The sequence below is a fragment of the Rhinolophus sinicus genome, linkage group LG05 (assembly GCF_036562045.2).
Source record: "Rhinolophus sinicus isolate RSC01 linkage group LG05, ASM3656204v1, whole genome shotgun sequence".
Lineage (NCBI taxonomy): Eukaryota > Metazoa > Chordata > Mammalia > Chiroptera > Rhinolophidae > Rhinolophus > Rhinolophus sinicus.
This window is the reverse complement of record NC_133755.1, coordinates 5,571,009-5,592,993: the sequence shown is the minus strand read 5'-3', so window position 1 is coordinate 5,592,993 and position 21,985 is coordinate 5,571,009. Positions and strand designations below refer to the sequence as shown.

General features: G+C 38.4%; 1 protein-coding gene and 1 pseudogene across 3 annotated transcripts in view; both read right to left on the bottom strand.

Moving 5' to 3' along the window:
- The window catches only part of GRHL1 (grainyhead like transcription factor 1), a 49,945-nt gene that overhangs the window by 23,757 nt on the left and 4,203 nt on the right, over positions 1–21,985 (bottom strand). For 2 of the 3 annotated variants that reach the window (XM_074331679.1, XM_074331680.1), the window contains exons 3-8: positions 19,951–20,021; positions 17,692–18,082; positions 16,418–16,494; positions 14,741–14,897; positions 14,436–14,547; positions 13,362–13,456 (exon numbers count right to left, since the gene is read on the bottom strand). In XM_074331679.1, the coding sequence (XP_074187780.1) occupies positions 13,362–13,456; positions 14,436–14,547; positions 14,741–14,897; positions 16,418–16,494; positions 17,692–18,082; positions 19,951–20,021 (903 nt within the window). The remainder of the gene's footprint in view (positions 1–13,361; positions 13,457–14,435; positions 14,548–14,740; positions 14,898–16,417; positions 16,495–17,691; positions 18,083–19,950; positions 20,022–21,985) is intronic. The other variant, XM_074331681.1, reaches the window with a different exon arrangement.
- Positions 1,150–1,643, bottom strand: LOC109460508 (ubiquitin-conjugating enzyme E2 L3; annotated as a pseudogene).

Genomic DNA, 21,985 nt, shown 5'->3' with positions numbered 1-21,985 from the left:
GAACATAAATCTCAAAAGATGAGCAATTTATGTTCCCACCCAAAATCACTAGAAGAGAAAAAAAAACTAACCACAAAAATAAACTGCTAAACAGGTCAGAGATGCTCTGCGAGATTCCTTTTCCAACGTCCAGCCCACTTTCCTGAGACAGTTCCTCATTCTTGGCTGAGAATTCACGTACTTAGAACTTTTCAAAAGATTTAATTTTTCCTTCAAACCTCAGCTTGAAAATCAGAGGAAAACAACAAAATAAAGATTTATATTATATGGGTTTTTTATTCCCAATGCTTACAAGCACAGAACCAACAAGAAATCAGATCTTGGACTAATTTATAATGCTTTTTCCAGGAAACCTTATGGCAGCCACACAATACTGTTCACAGAACTAGCTCCTTTCTCTACTCTTACTCCTCAAGGTGGGGAAAAAAACAGGGCGAGAAAGACCTAAGAAAACAGTATGCTCAAAACACAGTTCACCATTAGAGGTTCATTTCCCAGCCAATAAAGTGAAGGCAACTGAGAACAAATTTGATAAACCTCCTTCCTCCCCCCGCCCAACTCACCTACTCTATGGGGGCTTTATCATCAATACCACACACCCAGCCACAATTCCGATAAAATGTGCTGTCTAAAGAGAGCAGTCAGATATGTGAGCTTTCACAAGTGAATTTCCTTTGTGGGTAGAAATCATAGAAATATTTTTTACCGACCTAATTCACGGAGGGAAAGTGTTAATAAAGCACTTGGAATTCATGAGTCAAAAGTTACAAAAACTGTAAATAGTTGAGTCAGAAGCTAAATGATGAAAAGTGATTAACTTAACTACATGGTATTAGGATTTTTTAATGAACCAACGAAAAGCTGTTCCTGTTAAAAAATTTACTCCTTAACAGTAATGCTCATTCTATATTATTCTTCATGATCCCAACATCCAAATAAGATAGTCTTAACTTTTTTTTTCCCACTGAGAGATTCAGGTAGAATTTTGCATGGTTTTTTTTTTTTTTAATCCTTTTATAGGTTACCTAAACCACTTTTGATTAAGAAAACTGTAGAAAGTTAGTAACTGCCACAAGCAAACTCCAGGTGGTGGCACGTGTCAATTTTCCACGAGTCCTGCTTTGCGGGGTGTCTGCACTGCTCTGGGTCTCTGTTCACACTTGCTGGAATCAATCGCGGCAGATTTTAGTCCACAGGTCGCTTTTCCCCGTATTTCTTTGTAAACTCTTCAGCATTCTTACAGAATTTTTTACGGTCCTTATTCTTCAGCTCGGTCAGCCTGAAGGGGGTGCTCGGGCTGGGGGTCGTTCACCAGTGCTATGAGGGACTGGATTACTTGGTCGGTTTTGGTTGCTGGCTTCGTTTTCAGCACTAATTACTGACAGACAGACCTGCCCCTTTTCATCAATGTTGGCGTGACAGATCTTTGTTTTAAATGTGATCTTTGGTGGTTTGAATGGGTACTCTGCTGGAAAGTTGATTTCGATTCTGAAGGCCCCCTTATCATATGGAGGGTTACCAGGAACAATAAGCCCTTGCCAAGTCAATAAATAAGCTTCATCAACCTGGATGTTACGGAAGTTTTTCATCCCACATTTGCGGATTTCTTCAAGCTCCTTCCTCAGCCTCCTGCTGGCTGCCATCTTGGATCTGGTGCTGCTGCTTTCCCCGAATTTTGCATGTTTTTATAACATTGCTGCTATAACAGCGAAAACAATTTCCTTTGACTTTCATAAATGGTTTTCTTAAAAAGTAGAATAGAATATTTCAAAATGTGAATATTTAGATTTGCTAAGAACTGTATGAACCACCTTATGACAGTTTGGATAATTTTCTAAGGCTCTGATTTTTAAACTAAAATAGAGTAACGAAGTGTTATGCTCATAACAGTGGCCAGACTATGAGCTTCTATTTCAGGTGAAGAGCCATGTTTCTATGCCCTGGTCATCTAGGTCAGAGAATGGAATTCATGAGCCTGAACATGCCACCTCTATTTAACACTTCTGTCACTTTGTCACACTGCAATTGTAAGGGCTCTAAGTCCCTTGACAGCAGGGATTATGTGTGATTCATTTTTTAAATTTATTTCAGTGTTTGGCACATTTTTTTTTCTCCCAATGCCTATTACTAAATGGTACTAAATTAAATGCTGGTAATGAGAGAGAAAAAAATCAGGGGTATACAAAAATCGACATCGTATATTCCAATCTTAATTTAACAAGTTTCAAATCTTCACAAAACTTGAAATATACACAATAGTGTCCCCTAAAAGAAACAACAAAAAACTAGACTAAAAAAAAGCTAATACAAATTTACACAAATTAACCCTTCTTTCTTCCAACCTCCAGTAGAGAGCCCTCTCAACAATAAAATGGCTACAAAGCAGGTAATGAGATGAAAAAAAGAGAGCGCTTCACTGACATTAGGCAATCGCCAAATACTAACATCACTACAGAATCTTAATAATTTATTCTTACTCAAAATTTTTCAATAGCTCACCACTGTCCACGTTTTATTACTAAATTCCTTAGCATTTAAGATGCTATACGTGACTCCAATCTACATTTCCAGCCATATTTTCTACCACCTACAGCAGTATTTCTCAAATACCAGTAGTATGTGTACCCCTTTTTAAAGAGAAAAAAGTGCTTAACCCCTAACAATATATACAGATCCGAGTTTGAGAAATACTACTCTATTCAAACTGCTGCACAACGTTTGATCGCACAGCATCCCAAGAACTCATTTGGCCTTTGCCTGGCTCAAATCTAGTACCTAAGACAAACACTAGCACTGAAATCTCTTAGCAACAACTGACATCCAGAATATATTTCTGACTTTAACAAGTCTTACCACTGAATTGAAAAGACAGCATTAAAAATCTCAGAGAAACTCCAATCCCAATATTCACATGCTTGGTCCACAGACCCAACAGTTTGAGACAACTTGTTTAAAGGGTGAAGTCCAAGGTCCTTCCGAGGGCACCCCAGGGCTCCCAGGATCAGGTCCCTACAGCTCCCGCCTCGCGTCCCCACACCACTGTTTGCCTCAGATGTCAAGCTCCAAGAGTTTCAGTTCTGCACTCAGACTCATCCAGGTTACAGGCTCATTCATGCTGGGCTCTGAACACTTAGCCAGTTCTTCTTATACTTGAGGACTCACTCAAGTGTCACCTCAAGGAAACTTCTCTGATCTTTTATTCTAGGGGAAGTTCTATTCCTTTGTGTATACTTCTATGACTGTACTTACTAGAGTGGCAATTTCCCACACTAAATTTTCAGTTTTCTGAGAAATGGGGCATGTCTTACTTATCTTTACATTCCCAGATTCCTGGCAGTGCCTGTCCAATAAGAAACACATGTTCACTAAAGGAATATCCCCAAATTCCTCAACTCCAGCCAAATAACACCACGTGCTGTTATTATATTTGAGCTACATTTACTGCATTCTTACAACGTACCTGACTCTTTGGCCCTCATAACAACCTATGAAATTGGTACTATCCTGACCCCACTTCACAGATGAGGAAGCCAAGGCATAGAGGTTAGGTAACTTATTGCCCAAGTACACAGGTTATTTACATTCACATCTTTCCTCCAAGCAAACTTCAACACCTAAGTCATCTTGATAGAACCCAGAATGCCAAGCAGCTTTTTACACATACTGGACATTAAATAATTACTTGTTAAATGAATAATTAACTATATATACTCTCTCAATATATTTGGAAAAGATTATCGTACTTAGAGGCTCACTGACATATGTATAGAGAGAGATAGGAAGTTCTAGGGCAGAGATAAATCCACATAATGAGCTATGATGTAATTTTCTGTTGCATCTATTCACTTTTATACTTTAAAACGTTATCTACAATGAGCATTTTTACATTATAGACACTGCAGGCACCTAACAATTTTGTATTTGATAATTAAGCACGTTATCCCTTCACTTGGAGCGTCGTGTCGTGTTGACAGGTGTGGTAATGTCTACAACTTTCTTAGATTCAGCTGTTGCAGCAGACAAGTCCCAATTGTTTCCTGCACTACACAATGTCTGGGCCTCAATATGCCAAAGCACCCCAGTAGACTAAGCTATTCCAGCTGCCTCTTTTCCACTTAAATTTACAACAGCTACTCTGTGGAGGAAGAGAAAAGGAAAAAGAAAAACGGTCCAATCAGACAGACTTTGCAAAAATATTCTGCAGGTGCATCTTTCAAAGAATCATGTCAAATGCTATCTCTTCCATAAAGCCTTCTCTGGCTCCCTTAGCTGAAAGTACTCTTTTTCCTTAGAAATCTTAGAAGTATTTTTTATAACCTCACTTATGACCTCTATCATTACATAGAAACTGTAATCTCTTCTGAGGACAGGTGTTATGCTTGAATCATTTTTTTTAAAAATTCTCTCACAGTTCTTGCACAGAGAAGTACACTAGTGAATAATTTGCTGGATGGATGCATATAGTTAAGAAAGTCAACTCTTTGCAACATGACTTAAGCCAGTTCTTCCACACAGTAGTAACAGATGAATTACCTCACATAGAATTTCCTGGGATGTTAGAAATGAGTTAAATTGCTATATAAAGACAAAAACACAAAAATAAAAATAAAAACCAAAAATCCCAAACAAACAAACAAACAAACAAACTTCCAGGGAGAATGGTTAAATCAGATTATACGCAGCAGACTTTTTTTAGCATACAGAGCTGAGAGCATGTCTGACCAGCAGTGTCAGTATTAATACATTGTTGTGTATTATGATGCACAATTAGATAATTCAAGTGAGTTCTGCCTGGTAAATATAAGAAAAGAAAAAAAGGTCTGTTGGAAGAAGAAAGAAAAGTGGGTTGATTTATCTATGCAAGATGCTTCAGAAAGTTGGTAAATGAAAAATGTTTTACATTAAAAAAAATGCACTTATCCTTGCTGTGTACCCTAAAAACATTTAACTTTATTTAACATGAGCATCATATGCTTTAGAGTTTGGCTACTCAATACCTTTTAACTCAAGAGAGGCAGTGTCTAGCTGTGGTTGAGGCTCAGGCTCTGAAGACACAGGCAGTAAAAGACACAGTAAACAGATGGCAAAGACAAAGCCCCTATGTCTCTCATGGTCCACACTGAATGCTCTCAAAACCACCCTGCCACAATGAAGCACAGAAAGCTGAAGAAGCATCTAATGGAAAAACTGCTTGGTGAGGTACAAAAACAGGGGAAAAAGTGATCCCCAAATAGCTGTGAGCAGAAGGTTGATATAATACCCATAATTTCATTCCTAGAATGTAAATGATCTACTAAATTGAAAGCAGACACTCAAACAAATTTTAATTTAACTGTCTTCCATATCAGTCAAAAAGATTGCTCTAAAGTATTTCTAAATAGTTCTTCTTAGTTAGAAAACCCCTGACAAATGAAATTACAATGTGAGGTCAATAACATAGCTTATTCTCTTCCCAGATCCAACACCACTAATTAAAGAGAATAAAATCATCATTTTCCAACATGTTTATATGAAGTTATGTCAACTGAAACTGACTCTGGGTGGTGAACACACAATGGGATTTATAGATGATGTAATACAGAATTGTACACCTGAAATCTATGTAATTTTACTAACAATTGTCACCCCAATAAATTAAAAAATAAATAAATTTTTAAAAAATGTCAACTGAACCCAATGGAGTGGGGAACAGTTTAAACTAAAAAATCAAGATCCAGTTCTTGGCTGAAGTCCACTTAGACACGAACATTTATTCAGCTTTATAAGCAGACACTTAATCCTAATCAATATTGCTTGCCCTCTAACTCCCCCTACCCCCAAACCGACTATCTCAGTTCTGTATAAGCCTTGTAGTTCCCCTACTTATTCCATGTGTGCAGGCCTAATTAAGCCCAAGAAGGTACCAAAGACTGAGTCATAAACGCAGAAGGAGAACCCAGTTCCACCACTAATTCATTGGCTAATCCTAGGAAAGTCACACTCCCCCAGCGCTTGGATGATGTGAGGTGATTAAAAAATCCCACCACAGAATATCAACATGGACTAAAAGCCTTCAAATATGCAACTAGTATTTGGATTATTTCTCAGACTGTCAAATGACCATCAAGAGAAAAGAAAAAGAACTGGAAGGCTGGGGATGGAGAGAAGAGGGATGTGGGAAGAGCAAAGCACTAATTTGAAATCTTCTCACATCTACGTGGGGCGTTTCCCTGAAGAAAAAACAAGGATGTAGTCATCACCCTTACTGTTGCCACAGTGCGGCCTTCCCACACCACCCACACAGCACCTTTAGTTTCTGCACAGAGAGCCAGGGGGCGAGGAGAGGAGAGAAGGAGAGAAGAAGGAGAGAAGAAGAGGAGAAGGAGAGGAGAAGGAGAGAAGGAGAGAGAGGAGGAGGACGGAGGGAGGGAGGGAGGGAGAGAGATGTAGACAGATACTGATTGATTCTGGAGGTACCTGCACACTGTCTTCCCTCTGTCATATCCTAGACCTGGTGAACTTGAGGATACTTGGCAGATACAGTGATTTGGCACCTGTTGTCCCAAATAGGTAGAATGTTTGCTCTGAAATATGCAGAACTGGATGCAGGTGTTACACAAGGCAAACACAGACCACATTCCAGCATCTCTAGGTACAGAATAGGACTGGGAAGCATATGGGTAATAGGGGAGACTTGGCAGGCAAGCTGACTTCCACTCAAAATTTCTTATAAGATATTTTCTGCTTTAAAAAAAGCTAAAGAAAAAGTCCCTAAGTGAGTAATTAATGTAGAGTTCACTTATATTTTTACTAAAAGATTTGGAGTCTCACACGAAGATCTGCCATATAAAAGAAACCTGAACTTCATGGCCCCATATTGCCTTGAAATCTCTAGTCCTGGTAAATTCAGTTACTACTATAATGTCAGGTCAGAGTCAAAGCTCTGTGATTTAGCTCACAAGTAGCAAAACTGGTTGAAATGACAGATTTAGAAAACCGCTTTAGATGGAATTTCCAGGAAGGACCTAGGAGAAGGAGGGTTAAAGTGACAAGCTGTCAAAGTGCAAAGTTCTACAGAGGAGCTTATTGTTTCTTGACAGTGGTAGGGTGGAAGAAGGGGAAAAATTTGAACTCTCCTCCCCCCAAAAAAAAGAAAGAAAGAAAACTAATTCAAGTGACAGCACAAATTGTGGCTAAACAGACGTGGTGCTTCAAACCTGTTTCACAAGATGCAGGTTTCACTATCAAACTAAGGCTTTCTTCAGCTGCCAAGTGTCTCCCATGTCCAATCAAAAACATCATGCACTTGGCCCTTACCTACCCTCAGGCGTGTGCTATGATAAATGTGCACTATTGTTACCTGCGGACTCTGAAGTTCCCCCAGGAGTCAGTGCATTTTATTTTACATCAGGACAGAACCTCTTGCTTAAACACTGGAGTACACTCTGTGATACGCTTTCAAGCTGAAGTCCAACAAACCTTACTTTAAAAAAAAATGTGTAAGAAGTTTCAAGGAGAAACCTTCCTCATAATCAGACCCGGAACAGTTTTTTCAAAGCAAACTTTCCCATTGCCAAGTAAAGAACTTATTATTTCATGTCAGCTAATTAAAGGCATTTTCCACAAATATCTAATGGAGAAAAATGTGTTGCCATTTCCAATACTGATCAAACTCATTTCTACAAAGGAATGTGGCTTTCTGGCACCAAAATTTTTAACTTTTTACTCTGATAAATGTGTATGTATAAGCTGCATAAAAGGAAACCGCAAGAGTGGAAGAAACATCATTGCAGAAGCCTGCAGAGCCACTGTTGAGTTTCCTTGGGGATCTGAGGATGGAACATGGATAATCCAGTTCAATGACGTCAGCCTTGCCTCTGTCTGCCTAGACTTCAAAAAAAGTCTCTTATCCTTTGTTTTAAAAGTAACAATGTTTCTTAACTTCTTTTTCTATTTAGGCCAGGGAGTAGACACTTTTGTTTTAAATCTCCTGCCTACATTTAATTGCAATTGCAAGTAAGATATTTGACTCACTTCTCTCCCTCCTCCCTCCTATTCACACTGGGAATTTCAAGTTGTGAAACAAACCAAACCTGTCTCAGCTTAACGCAACCAAACATGGCAACACCTTATTTTAATGGAGCACTTGACTGATGCTTCACTAGAATGGAATCCCTATAAATGCAGGCAGTATGCTCAGTGCAAACAAATTAAAAATTACTCTCACAATGAATTCCAAATATTATGCTTAGACAAAACAACAAACTGTTATTAAACTCATAAACCTGCATCTCACAAGCACACACAGAAAATCTTAAGTTCAAGTTACCAGAATGGTCACACCCCTCTGACAGAATGAACTCTGCCAGCCTCAATAATCCCTCACCAGGAACTCCATGCATTTTTGCTGAGACAAGGAGACAAAAGGGAAAAAGATAGCAAGACTTCACCCAGACACAGGCCCCTCGTGGTGAAACTTCTCGGTACTCTAGTTGGGCTTTGCACTCTATTTTAATCCTCCTTCTTTTGTTAACACAAGCCTTTACATGGCACATAAAAGATTTGGCCGTGCAATTCCTTCTTAGAGCTGATAGAATAGAAATCTAAGTAGAAGCACAAAGTGCTCTCACTGGCAGGGTTTTCCTCTGGGGAATGGGACACTGATTCTGTCCTATCCCTGACTGCCGTTCCCTTCTCCACAGGCCATGACACCACACTGGAGGCAAAAAACTAAAGGGAACTGAACCACAGAGACGAAAAGTGTGTTGAGATTGGCTCTAGCACACCCAGAGAGATCATACCACCAAGAAAAAGATGCAGTTACATCTGTCTGTGAGAAATCTGGTCACAAACTGAAACCGAGTGCTGCCTGCTGAAGCGCTAGTGAGGATGTGACAAAAGAACCAGGCCCCACAGCAGCACTGCTGGAGAAACGCCCCAAGCTGCACGCTGTTTTAAGCCATGGAAGCACAGTACAATAAAACAAAATTAGACCCCACATCTGTCTAACTTCTCTGAGTGCTCACTCTGGCAGGAGCCTGGTCCAGGTCTGACTGTTAAGTTCTCTGCTCCTAATGTTTAAAAAATGAAAGTGTGAATGGCAGCTGCAGCGGAATCTCCGTGCTAGCATAAAGACTTGCAAGTCACTATTGGAAAGAACCTGGGAGTTATTTTGTACTTCTGGGGTTCATTACATCTTTAAAAGGTTTGCTTACTACTCATGGAGATCACAGCTACATATAGATGATCAAAGAAACCTTGAGCGCTGCTCTGAACTGTAGCTGGTTTGCCTATTTGCCATACCGTCTAGTTAACCATAATCAACTATGTCCGTATACCATCAAGAGACATCCTTTCCCGTTTGTTGCCCTGGATTCAGAGTTGGTTGCCCAATTTTCACTTGTTTCCATACAGTTGTTTTTGGTTTATAATTTCTCCTCTTCTGTAGTTAAACATCACTCATCTAACAATCAAGATAAATTATTTCCTGGTAGCAAAACTGCTTTTCTACTATAGGAATTTATACTAGTGAATCCACAATGTTACTCAGCTAGTAAGAATTCTTACACTTTTAAATACTCTCCCATCAAGAACACTTTCTGTCCATTTCAATGTTTAGATTCTTGCCTCCTCGGGTTGCCGCATTTTGACAACCAAGCAGCAAACTCGCTCCCATCTGGAGGACGAAGTACTTTTTATGGGTACTAAGCAGGTGTGAACACAGGTAAGACTCCTTACCACAGCGCCTAGCATAAAACAGTCATTCAAAGAAGTTAATTCTCTCTCCGTAAGTGCCTTTGCCTCTATTTATCTTAGCTCTTCAGGCCTCGAGAGGCCCTTACTTCATATCACTAACCAAATCTCAATGCTGTTGTAAACTCTCAGATTTACAATCCAAGCAAGAAATTAAACCCTCGGCCAAGATGTGCAGCCTATGAAGAATGACTCACTTGGTTTTGGGACTATTGAAATGAGCAGAACAGATAACCACAATTTATAAATTGTGTCTCCAAAGTTTATTTGTAAAGTGGTATTAGCACACTTTTCCTTAGAAATCATGTTATATTTAAGATCTCAGTGTTTTAGCCTGGATCCAGCAGAATGTCTTGGACATAGCAGGCTCTCAGATATTTGTTAGATCAAGTTATGAATTCCTGCAATAGGGGCCAGGTGCCCAGCTGGCTCTAGGTCGTCTTGACACAGGCCAAGTGTGTGTTTACCTTCCTCCCATCATGCACCCCCTCATGTCCTAGCACTCTCTCCCAAAGTGACTCGTGCCCTCCTAGCTTACAGATTCTAAACTTCAGCACCTCACCAGAGAACCATCTTTTAATGTTTCAAAAGTAACTGCTGCTTCTTCCTGCCAACATTACCTTAAGCAGCCCAATCTCACCTGTACATCAGGAGGGAAGAAATCTGATTAAGTTACTTCACAATGAAATGTCAATATCTGATGAACTTTAACTTGTCCAGAGATTTCTAACTCTTTAAAAGATCCTGACTACCCAAACAAATCTAACTTTGTGTGGAGTACAGAAAAATGAATGAAATAGGTCTACACAGGGGCGAGATTAGTGATGCCTCGAGGACTGTTTCTAAAATCTTTCTCCTTTGCAAACCAACTTCCTTCTCCACCACTACTTTGAAAACTAATGATTTTTTTTTACAAGTCCCGCAACTTCAAGTTTCCATGGTAATAGCAGGTATATGATTACGCTGATGAACGGAGTGTGTACAGGGACAGCACAAGACGAGTCTAGCTTTGACAGTGTTTTCCCCAAACTGGAATCTCAGACAAGGTGTTCAAGATTCAGCCTGGTATGTCCTCAAAATACAGTCACCTCTCAAATGGGCAGAAGCTACAGGGAAGATTCAGATGTCAACAATGGGCCAGAAATCTGGTTTTACTGATCCTGGAACAGCCAAAAGGGTGTATTAGATATCTTTTAACAACAACAAAAAAAAGTGTGTGAGAGGGAGGAGGGAATGTCATGTATCTCCAATAAACCCTTATGCTTGTGGGGAAGAATGAACTGGAAGAATCAACAAACGTATCCTAAATTAGAACAAGCAAGTGGATACTTTCGGAAAAAGAAGTAAAAAAACAGTCTCTACAGGATTCTGCATGTACGTGTTCACTCCAGCTGCCCTAAGGCATCAATTACTTTAAGTGTGAAAACAGAAAACATCGACTTGGCCGGGGAAAGCAAAGAATCCAGATCCTTAATTCCAACACACACTTAACGTTGATGCCTGATATCAGCTTCAAAAGGTAGCAGCCTCATTAAGAAATGGCATAACCCCCTTCCAGCAGCAGGTAAAGGCTTAAAAATCAAGTCAGCGCTGGGGGGTCTGAAAGGGGAAATGAAAATGAATTTACCTACATCAATTAACGATGCTATTAAAGCTACTTAGGACACGCCTCCAACAATATTTCTCTTCAAAACAAATACGCTGAAGGCCTTCAGAATAAAACCAGCTGTTATCCCTACCCGTCATCTTGGCTTTCATTACTCCCACCCCAAAGAGTGACACATCAAACAAACAGAGCACCCTGCCCATTTGCAGGGCCTTTCTGCCCAGCTCTCCACGTACCCTGACAAGTGTTTATTAATCCTGACGACACTCCAACAAAGAAGAGAGTTGGCCAATACAGCCTTTTTATTTTCCTAGGGGAGAAAATTGAACTAGTGAACCAAGAGACTAACCCAAGGTCACAAATATGTCAGAATAGTGAATTCAGGGTTTTCATGTTCTTACTCAGCTCCTCCAAAATTTCTCAATTAGTCCTCAGTGGCGAACAGGAAGTATTTCTCTAGTTTGCTTTAAGAACAGAAGTACCTGGAGGGCACAGGGCCAACTCTTCTTAAAGGCTGTTAGCAGCCAGTACACTGAGTCTTATTATGATATTTAATTTCAAAATAACTGTAACAACAGTTATATAAAATGAAAAGTTTACGTTTCCTCAAAGTAGTGCCTCTGTAATGAATTCATTGTTTAATCCAGCACCAAACTCTGGACTAAAGCAGCCTGAGGATATGTCTATAGGATCGAGTGGTCAGCAGGAAAATAATGCGATTACAATAACTTAAGTTTCCGTACAGACTGGAGGACCCCGTTACCACATCCTGCAGTCTTAAAGACACATTTTTGCTTTAGACACAACGACCACAATAAAAAAGGAAAGCAACTATAATAAAGCTTAACATGGTTCTCAAGAATCCCATCATATGATTTTTTGAAAGCAATCCTAGGTAGTGAAAAATGAAATTCTGCAATATTTTAGCACCTAATACAGTGTTTCATTTCATAATTACTAAAATCCTTATTGAATAAATAAAAGAAAAAAGGTTGAGAGAAGACAGAAAAGTGATCATAACTTTGTACCTGGTCCTTGATATAGAAAAGTATTTCTAATATTACAACAAGTACTAAAGATCAACCTTATTTTAACAACAGTCTGAAAAATAATGTATGTTTCTATTGTGCTGCCTGAACTCCCGATTTTTAAACTAATGAAAAGAAATAAATACCAGAACTCAAATTAGTGAAGAGAGGAATTCTACTAAAAGGGAAGAATGCTGTGGGAAAAGCAGAAATGACCTAAGAATATGTTTAATTTTTCTTAAAAGATACTAAAAATTCCAATTATCCAAATGACCATCTGAATTGGAGGCAATTCTTCACTTGTAAAAGCCCAAGATAAAGAAGAATCTTACATGAGTTGTCTTTAAAGGCAACGATATGAAACAGACTATTGCTAATGATAACTTGTATTTAAGGGCCTTTCTGAAGAAACTCCAACAGCTTTACATTGTTCCAATCCTTCCCACATTCCTGAAGGAGGGGAAGACAGGTATTAAACTTTACTTTGCAAATCATGAAAGGAAGCAGAGTAAATGAGGAATCAGACTTGAGGCCAAACAGTGAGTGGTGGCAGGCTCCTACCCATAGCTTCTGACCCCACTCTGATGGCTCACACACTGCACTACATGTATGGAAGTGTGTTGACAAAAATTGTCTTTTTTTGAGGGAGGAGAGGATAGAAAGGGGAGGATAGTCTCCTAACATCTGGGGAGAAGCTGTACTTTCAGAAAATCTGAAATAATGAAAAGAGAGAACGTAAAGAATCCAGTCGGCTCTGAAATACAGGAAGAAAGCATAGCACTGATGAGATAATAGCTATTTCTCCTCCCAAAGTTCTGTCCCATTTTCATGCACTTCATGACTATAACCTATCTTCTTAGCCGAGCTTATTCTCCCCATTCCTTAGCAAAGAAAACATGCAGAACTGTAAAAAATTTCAGCTGTCAAATCATTAAGCTCCTCCCACCATCCTCAAACAGCTGGAAGTCTAGGAGTCCCTGGACTTCAGTACCTACCTTTGCTTCATCATTAATGTCCCAAGTGAAAGAAATGGCATTATAAGCAATCTCCTCAATGTTACTGATGGTATTGAAGCTTTCTTTATAGTCAGCTATATGAGTGATGAAAAGAAAAAGACATTTGTGATTTCTTGTTCCAACGTGAGATTATAGTTCACAGTAAGATTCAGTTTTTCATATTATCACCACTAGATAACTTAAATTAACATTCTGCTGGGTTGAAAGACATTCAAAAAAATGAAGAAAAGTAATTTTTGTAACGGAGGCAAGCTTAGATATAATTTTATCTTATTATGTCAAAATTAGAATATTAGGTCTGGAAAAGTTTAAATAATTGTCCCAAGGTCAAGAACCACAATTAGAACTCTGTTCTTTTAATTCTTTTGGAAAGAGAACATGAATATTATAAGAGACAAAGAAGTAACACTAAGATTAAGAGTCATCTTATAACACAATAATAGTTTTATGCAAAAATTACATATACAGCAAGAGCAGGGGTGTTTCATAAAGCTACTTCACTACGAATTTGCACAGGTCTGCTGCTGTCCCCCCAGATGATGACTCTCTGGGTCTATTTAGAGATAGATACAAGAGCCTGGCACTGCAACTCACCATGTAACTAGGGAAAATTGTTAGGTAATTGCACATCGGCAGTATTTCCTTTCTTTCTTTACTTGTTAATTGTCTTTTCTTACTTGTTAATTGGCCTGCCCCGCCCCCCCCACCCTCCCCCCCCCCCCATCTCCAAATAATCAAAATCTCTTAAAGAAGACATTACCCTTCAAAAAATTTACAGCCCCAAAGCGGGACATTCTTATGTGAGCTGGCTACATAGCTTCTGGCCCCAGTGTCATATGGAAGACCACTGCATGGGGCACATGTCCTTACGAAGGAAGTAATGTTAAGAGCACTGATTCCAGGAGGCCGAGGACAGTGTTTGGAACAGATCAGTAGCTGGCATAAAAATGCAAATGTTTTCGGCAGGAAGTTGACCACTGCCAAAAATAACTGGATTTAGAAAACTGGATGCTTGCGCCTCTGGGAATAAAAGCAGGTTCTGGAGCCACTTACCGATGTCAATGCACCTTTGTTTGGCTGTGTGCTGCCGGGAGTGCCAGTATTTCCAATGTCTTAACTGATCTTCTCTGCTTTTGTCTTCAGCAAAAACTACCATGATCACACTCTAGGAAAGAGAATGCATTATAACATAAAGACACTAAGGGGTGAGTTTCTTTGGAAAACTCATTCAGTGTCAGATTTTACAATTAAGGCTTAAAACTGCAGTTTTAGAATTTCATTTATTAAATCTGCTTCAGGCCTGGAAATATGAAGCTCTGGTAGCTTTCCCAGACAACAGGACTTAGAGTATAACTTACTCGCACTTTACTGATGGGGTGGTGGATTCCCTCATTGCTGCTCACTTCCTTTAAGGTGACAGGATAGAACTGGCCTTTGTTCAGATATGTCATAGTGCTATCTCCCGGCTTCTGTCGAAGCGATTTTGAGGCTTCTAGGGTATATTCAAAGTTGTTCCTAAAGAACAAAAGAAGTCACAGATCTCTAATCCACTCTCTTGGAAGCTCCTATTATGTTTTAACTCAATCTTGAAATGCTTCAGCGTGGAAACAGCAGACTACCAGGAAACATCTAATAGGACTATGTCCTATTAGAAGTAGCATTTGCTACCTTTTCTGTGATAAATATAATCTTAAGCAATTTGAGAATTAAGATTGAGAATAAATATAATCTTAACTTGAGAATTAAGAAATTCTCAAATCTGTCAGATGGACTACACAGTGCCTACTAGAAATTTCATGAAGTAATGTTAACCATTAGAAGAAGTTTGAAGGCCCAGGGTACTAAAGATACTAATAAGTGAAAAGGACTTTGGAAGGAAATCTCACAAAACATGCTGCCAGTCTGGTATTTACCCAGCAAAGGTTGCAAACAGGTGGCTGGCAGTTCTCTGATTAAATTTGATTTGGTCTACACGGAACTTTTTTGTTGTTTTTGCTTGTAGTTTAAATGTCTTTAGATGGGCACTCCACAATTCTCTACATTTCCTATTACCTTATAGTACCATCTGTATACCCCCTGAAGTTGTTTAATAATGTACCTAGGCCAGGGGTTGGCAAATCACACCTGTTTTTGTATATGAAGTACATTTATTTTTGTCAAAAATTTATTGGAATACAGCCACACCTTTTGTTTACGCATCACCCACAGCTGCTTTTGTGCTACAACAGCAGAGCTGGGTAGTTGCAACAGAGGCTGTACAGCCCATAAAGCCTAAAACATTTACTATCTGATCCTTTACAGAAAAAGTTTGCCAACCCCTAGAGCCTAGATCCTAAAGGCATTTGAGTTTGTAACTCTTGCACCCTGAGGCAGGTCTTTAAGAGAAGTCTTGATTCCCATAAAATCGTAGACTTTTAAATAAAACTTTTTTTATTTCAGAATATAGACACATAAAAATGCATAAAGCAAAATTATAAAATGAAATCCTAGACCCTTTCAAACAAATCTGAAGGTGTTTATATATGCTCATAATTAACTTGGAAGATATTCATATTACTAGTATGAGATAACATTTTGTGAAGTTTAAAAGAGGTTATCAGGTCAGAAAAATGTTGACTTCATTTATTTTATCATTAGTGAGGCTAATTAAAAAAATAAAAGGTTATGTACCTGAAGTTATTCCTAAATTCACACAGAATTATACACTGTTGGAAACACAAGAGATCTCAGAGAGCAATTTAATCCCCTCATCTCTTTTTTTTAAGATTCCATTCTAATACCATCACATAGAGAAACCAAAGGAAAGAAAAAGCACCAACACCAAGAATTAAGGAAACATGAAACACAGCTCAGAGTTTAAAACTGAATGCACTGAAGCAAATGGCCTCTAGCAGCGAAAGATTTTATTACCACAGTAACTGTAGGAAGATACAGGTGAAAGCCCGCTAAAGCCACCTCTGATTTTTCAGTATCAAATTAAAAAGAAATACCATAAAAGCTGAAAGTGAAAAGTCAAATTAAAAGACAACTGTTACCCAGAAACACTGTCAAAAACATAGTCCTCTGAATTCATGCCGGGCATCCGCAGACTGAGGTCCGAGGAGAAGAAAACCTGAAATATCAATGTGATGAACCACAGCTATTTAACTGGTTATCAGGCTGACTAAAGACCGACATCCATTACAGCATGAAAGCTCATGGCTTACAGCCACCCCTACTCTTTCAACATTCGTTTGAAAATATAAATTTTAATTATGCAAACTTAGAAAATTAAAAAGAAACAGTCATTTTATAAGTCTGTCAGTTGCATTAAAGCAATCTATATAGGTACTCAACACAAAGTGCTTCAATACGCCCTTTCCCATCTTTCCCACACATCCCAATTCTGGTTAAATTCCAGAATTTGCAACCAAAGTCTCATGATTTTCAGGAGTTGGTGCTACCACTGTATCAAGTTTGCACTCAGCTGGATGCACTTTCTCCAGAAAGGTTACTGCTCTGTTCCTAACTCCTTAAGCAGAGATTCCCCGCCCCCAAACCATCATTAAACAGTTTCAAATATCTTCAGTCTCTACCTTTCATCTGATTAAAGTGCTCATCACCACAAAACCCTCAGAAGTATTTGCAGTTCATTTGTAAATTTCACACAATGCATTTTTTAAGACCCACCTGTTTCCTAACAAACTACCAACTAAGACATACCAAGCAAACACATGATAATCATTTTATAATAAGACCAGTTGCAGGGAGCTTGTTTTGGTCTATGTAGGACAAAAGCTGAAACAGACTGTGGATACTGTGTTTCTCTGAAAATAAGACCTAGCCGGACAATCAGCTCTAATCTGTCTTTTGGAACAAAAATTTTTGCTCCTTATAATAAAATAAGACCGTGTCTTATATAAGACTATAATATAAGACTGGGTCTTATATTAATTTTTGCTCCAAAAGACACATTAGAGCTGATTGTTTGGCTAGGTCTTATTTTCGGGGAAACGGTGTATCTGTTGTCGATGGAAAATTATGTATGGGGTTCTCCTTCTCCTCCAGCAAATCACATAGCTGAAATCATAATCGTTAACTCAGCTGCTGGTAAGATTAGCCATGTGCTCTTGATAATAATTTCTGGTTTTATGGGTTTAGTTTACAAATTATACCCATAGGCCTTTTCTCTGGGGGGAAAAAAAATCACTTTTGTTCCTAATCCATTCATTTCAGGCTGAGTTTCAGGCTTACATAACAAGGAAGAGGTGGAACCCAATACTTATACAAACACACAGCAATCTTAGGAAGATGCTTTTGTTTCCTGTACCTCCTGAACGCCTTCCTTGAAGGTCTCTGAGAAGGTAGAGTCTGGAGTTCGCCTTTGAGCATTTGGGGGTTGAGCACCAGAGCTGAACTGGTCAGTATTAAGGTTCCGGTCGAAAACCACCACCCGCTCAGTGGGCTCAGGATGATACACTGCTGGGGGGATTCCTGCAGCAAAACTGTGGGGCTGGGTTTCTGTCTTGATGGAGTGGGTAGGCATCGTTGCTATGGAGACAGTGACTGTTGTATCAGGAACTGTTAGATGGCCTCTCTTATCAATGCCCAGTTGGTTGCCATGGGGCAGGAGAATGTTAAATGGCACATTTTTCAGAACTTGCACTCTGTTCTCTCCAGCAGAAATGAGGGGCTGCTCAGTCACATTTGGTATGCTGTTTCTTTAAGAAAAACAAAACAAAACTGTGTTTTCAAACTCAATGCTGACACAGTTCTTTGACAGTTTTTATTTTCCTAATGGCACTGGACTCTTGGGTCCTGCGCAATAATAATACACTTGGTAGAAACCAAATAAACAGAAAATGGCACAACCCATTACTAGAGAAAGAAAAGACTTCATAGTTAATAGATAAGTCAAGTCCAAAAGCCATAAGTAAAATTTCATTTGAATACTGAGAACTCAGAGCTCTCCTCTATTACACTTTATTGTCAATAATCCTAATAAAATTATCATATTTTACTAGAACCCAGAAGCTACAAACGTGGTTAGCTGGAGCAGTCTAGGATGATAGTTCAAGCACAGACTCTAAAGTCAGACTGTCTCGGTTCCAATTCTATGTGATCTTGAGCAAGTTACTTCATCTCTTAGTAACTACATGCTCATCTATAAAATGGGGACAATAATGGTATCTATTGTCACGAGGTTGTGATGAAGATAAGATGAGATGATACACTGCAATGTGTGCAATAATGCCTGGCACACAAGAGTTCAAGAAATATGAGCTATTATTACTTGGCCACCACTTTTCCTAGTACTTATTTGGCTTTCTCTTTTACCAAAAGAAAATCTATGATTACATTGTACCAGTAGATACTCTGCATAAAATTAGTTTTGGTTTAATGAATACCCTGGGCAGTGTAAGATGATTTCTAGTCTAGGGCAAAATTAATGAATTTCCAAAGCCCCTTCAAATCATACAGGCTGACACCTTTAAGAAAAAAAGCAATTTGACAATTTTATACATTTCAAGATAAATAAAATGTCCAAACCTTGAACTATAAATTCACCCCCAGGAATTTGTCGTAAGGAAAAAACTATCTAGAAAGTTGTTCATTAAAGCTTTACAACAGTAAAACATTAGACACAGCCTTACTCTTAAGGATAGTTACGTTTTGCTTTAAAATACTCCAGCAAAAGTAAATTTAAAAATTAATTAATTAATTTAAAAGTTAGAGAAGAAGAAGGGTAAATCAAACAGGAGGAATTCATGTTGATAACTGCTGGAGCTAGTAATGATTGGTGTGGGCTTATACTATTTCTCTACTTTTGTTATGTTTGAAAATGCCCATAATAAAAAATAGAAAATAAAGGCCATAAGGCCTTTGCCAAAGGGTAATTATGAAGATTAAAACAGCAACATGGAAAATATTCATCAAACATACTAAATAGGAGTAACCTTACTACCAAATCCTATCCATGAATACAACCACAACCACAACCACATAAAACGTGCATGCACACCCCAAGAGTAAAGAAATACATCGTCAGGATAGTGGGATTGTGAGTAATCATTCTTTCTTTAAAAATGTTGTATTCTTTTATTACTAGTAGAACACAGGGTGATTTAAAAGGTATATTTAATTTTTTTCATGGCTCTAAAGTCAAGCATTTCAAAAATAACTTCAACAGGAGTTTGGAATACAGTTAAACGTACTTTAGTAAGTTTTGCTTAGGCAGTTATTCAAGATCATTGGTACTTAATGTTTTTTAATAGACACCCACCACTGCCACATCCTTCTTAAGAGAACATCAAAGACAAATCAGCAAACACTATGTTATTACTAAAAACATCCCTTTGGAGGAGGAGAAAGTTAATGCTTTGTTTTCTAGAAAAGGCAACTACATCTGAAAAACTGGTAACTTCTCAGAGTAATAGAATCATAATTAGTAAGAGGAAATGTGAATTAAGACTCCAACTTATCTATCTCTTCCACTAGTGCTTGTTCGTTTAAATAAACGCTCATCTTATTTTCACAGAAACCTGGCATTTTTTAAGAGCACTGTTTTATGCTCTGTGTTAGACATTACCTTTTGCTGTGATCTGCCTCTGGATGCTCAACATCTGCCTTTGCTGTTGATGATCTTCTCTCTCTTGGAACCTTAGATATTAACACACATGATGACAACTTAGTCCTTACTTAGTGAAGTACAGATACAGCCTTTTATTTTTCAGTAAGTTCAACCATTCATATGTCTACTGAATGCCTACGAAACACCAGGCTCTGGGAGAACACAATGAATACGACAGTGTCTGCCCTCAATCTGGTCACCAGGTTGATATGTAAAAACCAATTACAGTAGTACCTCGGTTTTCGAAGATCTCCATTGACGAACATTTCGGTTTACGAACACCGGAAACCTGTAAATAAATGCTTTGGTTTTCGAACACGCCTCGTAAGTCGAACATATCATGCGGCTTCCACTGAGTGGAAGATCCTGAGGCCTAGCTGTGGGCTGTTTTCAAACATTTCAGAACTCCAATAGTCTTCTGGATTACATTCGAAAACTGAGGTACTACTGTATTTACTACCAAATAAACTCCGGGCATCACAAATTTATTTTGTCATTGAGTTTGGGTTTCATCTCTTAAAAAAAAAACCTCCAGTGGTTTTATCCATTTATCTAAATAATATAATAAACTACTGAGAACACAACTGGGCTCTTCAAACTTTCTTGCTGCTCTTTTCTGCTACCGTTCCTTGTAGATCAAATGCAAAATGAAAAGGATCAGCCGTGTTACCAGTGTATTCCCAAGATCCAAACGCTGGTTTCAAATGATAAATTTCTTTAGCTATTTTGGAATTCATACTGTCCATTATCGAAAGGCCAAACTGAATTCAGTTTGTTCTATTTCTTTTGAGTCTGCTCTTCCTTGCATTGAAGGTGAAAGCAAGCAAACATTAGTGGGTGTACTGTTGACATGAGCCCAACTGAGACTTATTCCCAACACATACTCCAACATTTCTAAGATGTCTGAAACTGGTGTTCAACGTGAATGTAGGAATTCTATTCCTACATTGTTTTACCCTTAAAGACAAAATAAATTCTAACATGTATTAACAATGTGCCCTTCAAGCTTTAACAAAGTTACGTAAAACTGACTGATGGTTACATCCAAAGAACTAAAACAAATAAAACAGTTCATTAAGAAAAATAATAATAACCCTACACCTACCAAAAGAAGCTTGACATAGATTGTCACCATTAATGGACAAACATGAGGATTTATCTCGTCCTAAGATGTATAATATCCTAAGGACCCTTTATTTAAAACACACACATACAGCCACTGCAATTCGTGTCATTCTGTCAGTCTCTCTGGCACTAAACTTGGTGGTTTTCTCCCATTCTCAAAAGTTTCAATTAAAAATACGTAATTTTAAACTTCATAGTACTTAGGAACTTACGGTTTTTACACTGATTGAGTCAATAAAACATTCCATAAACAGTACAGATATATAACAAATTCTACTATAAAGTAGAACCCTTCGTGGATACACTTCCCAGGCAAGGCTTTCTTCCAGCATCATTAGTTACTATACAAGTTTCCATTCAGATTCAAAGAAAAATATCCTTACCTCAGTCTCTCAAACACAACAAGCTGGACACATGAACTCATACCAGAAAACAATTAAATCTTTTGTTTCGGTCCCACCTTAATTTTGATAATCAAACTATCTTCTTTGTTTTTTTCCCTCTGCATTTCTTATATTCAGAAAAGAATAGTGTCAGAATGTAACAAAAAGCGGGCAATTGGTCAAGCTAAGTGAAAATACTCAGGATTTAATTATTCATTATTCTGTTATTTTAAGTTTTCCATAGGTTTGGAAGTTTAAAAACCATACAATGACAAAAAGAAACTATAATATGTAGCCCTCTGCACATTCTGCTCTTGGTCTGAAAGAATCCAGCAAGCAAAGCACATCCCACAGGCAATGGTATGGCATTACTGGAGGATGGCTTTGGCACAAACCAGACCAGGTCTGAAATCCGGCTGCAACACTTACTAGTTGTGTGACTTGAGAACTTGATTGTTCTCATCTGCAAACTAGGGATAATACCA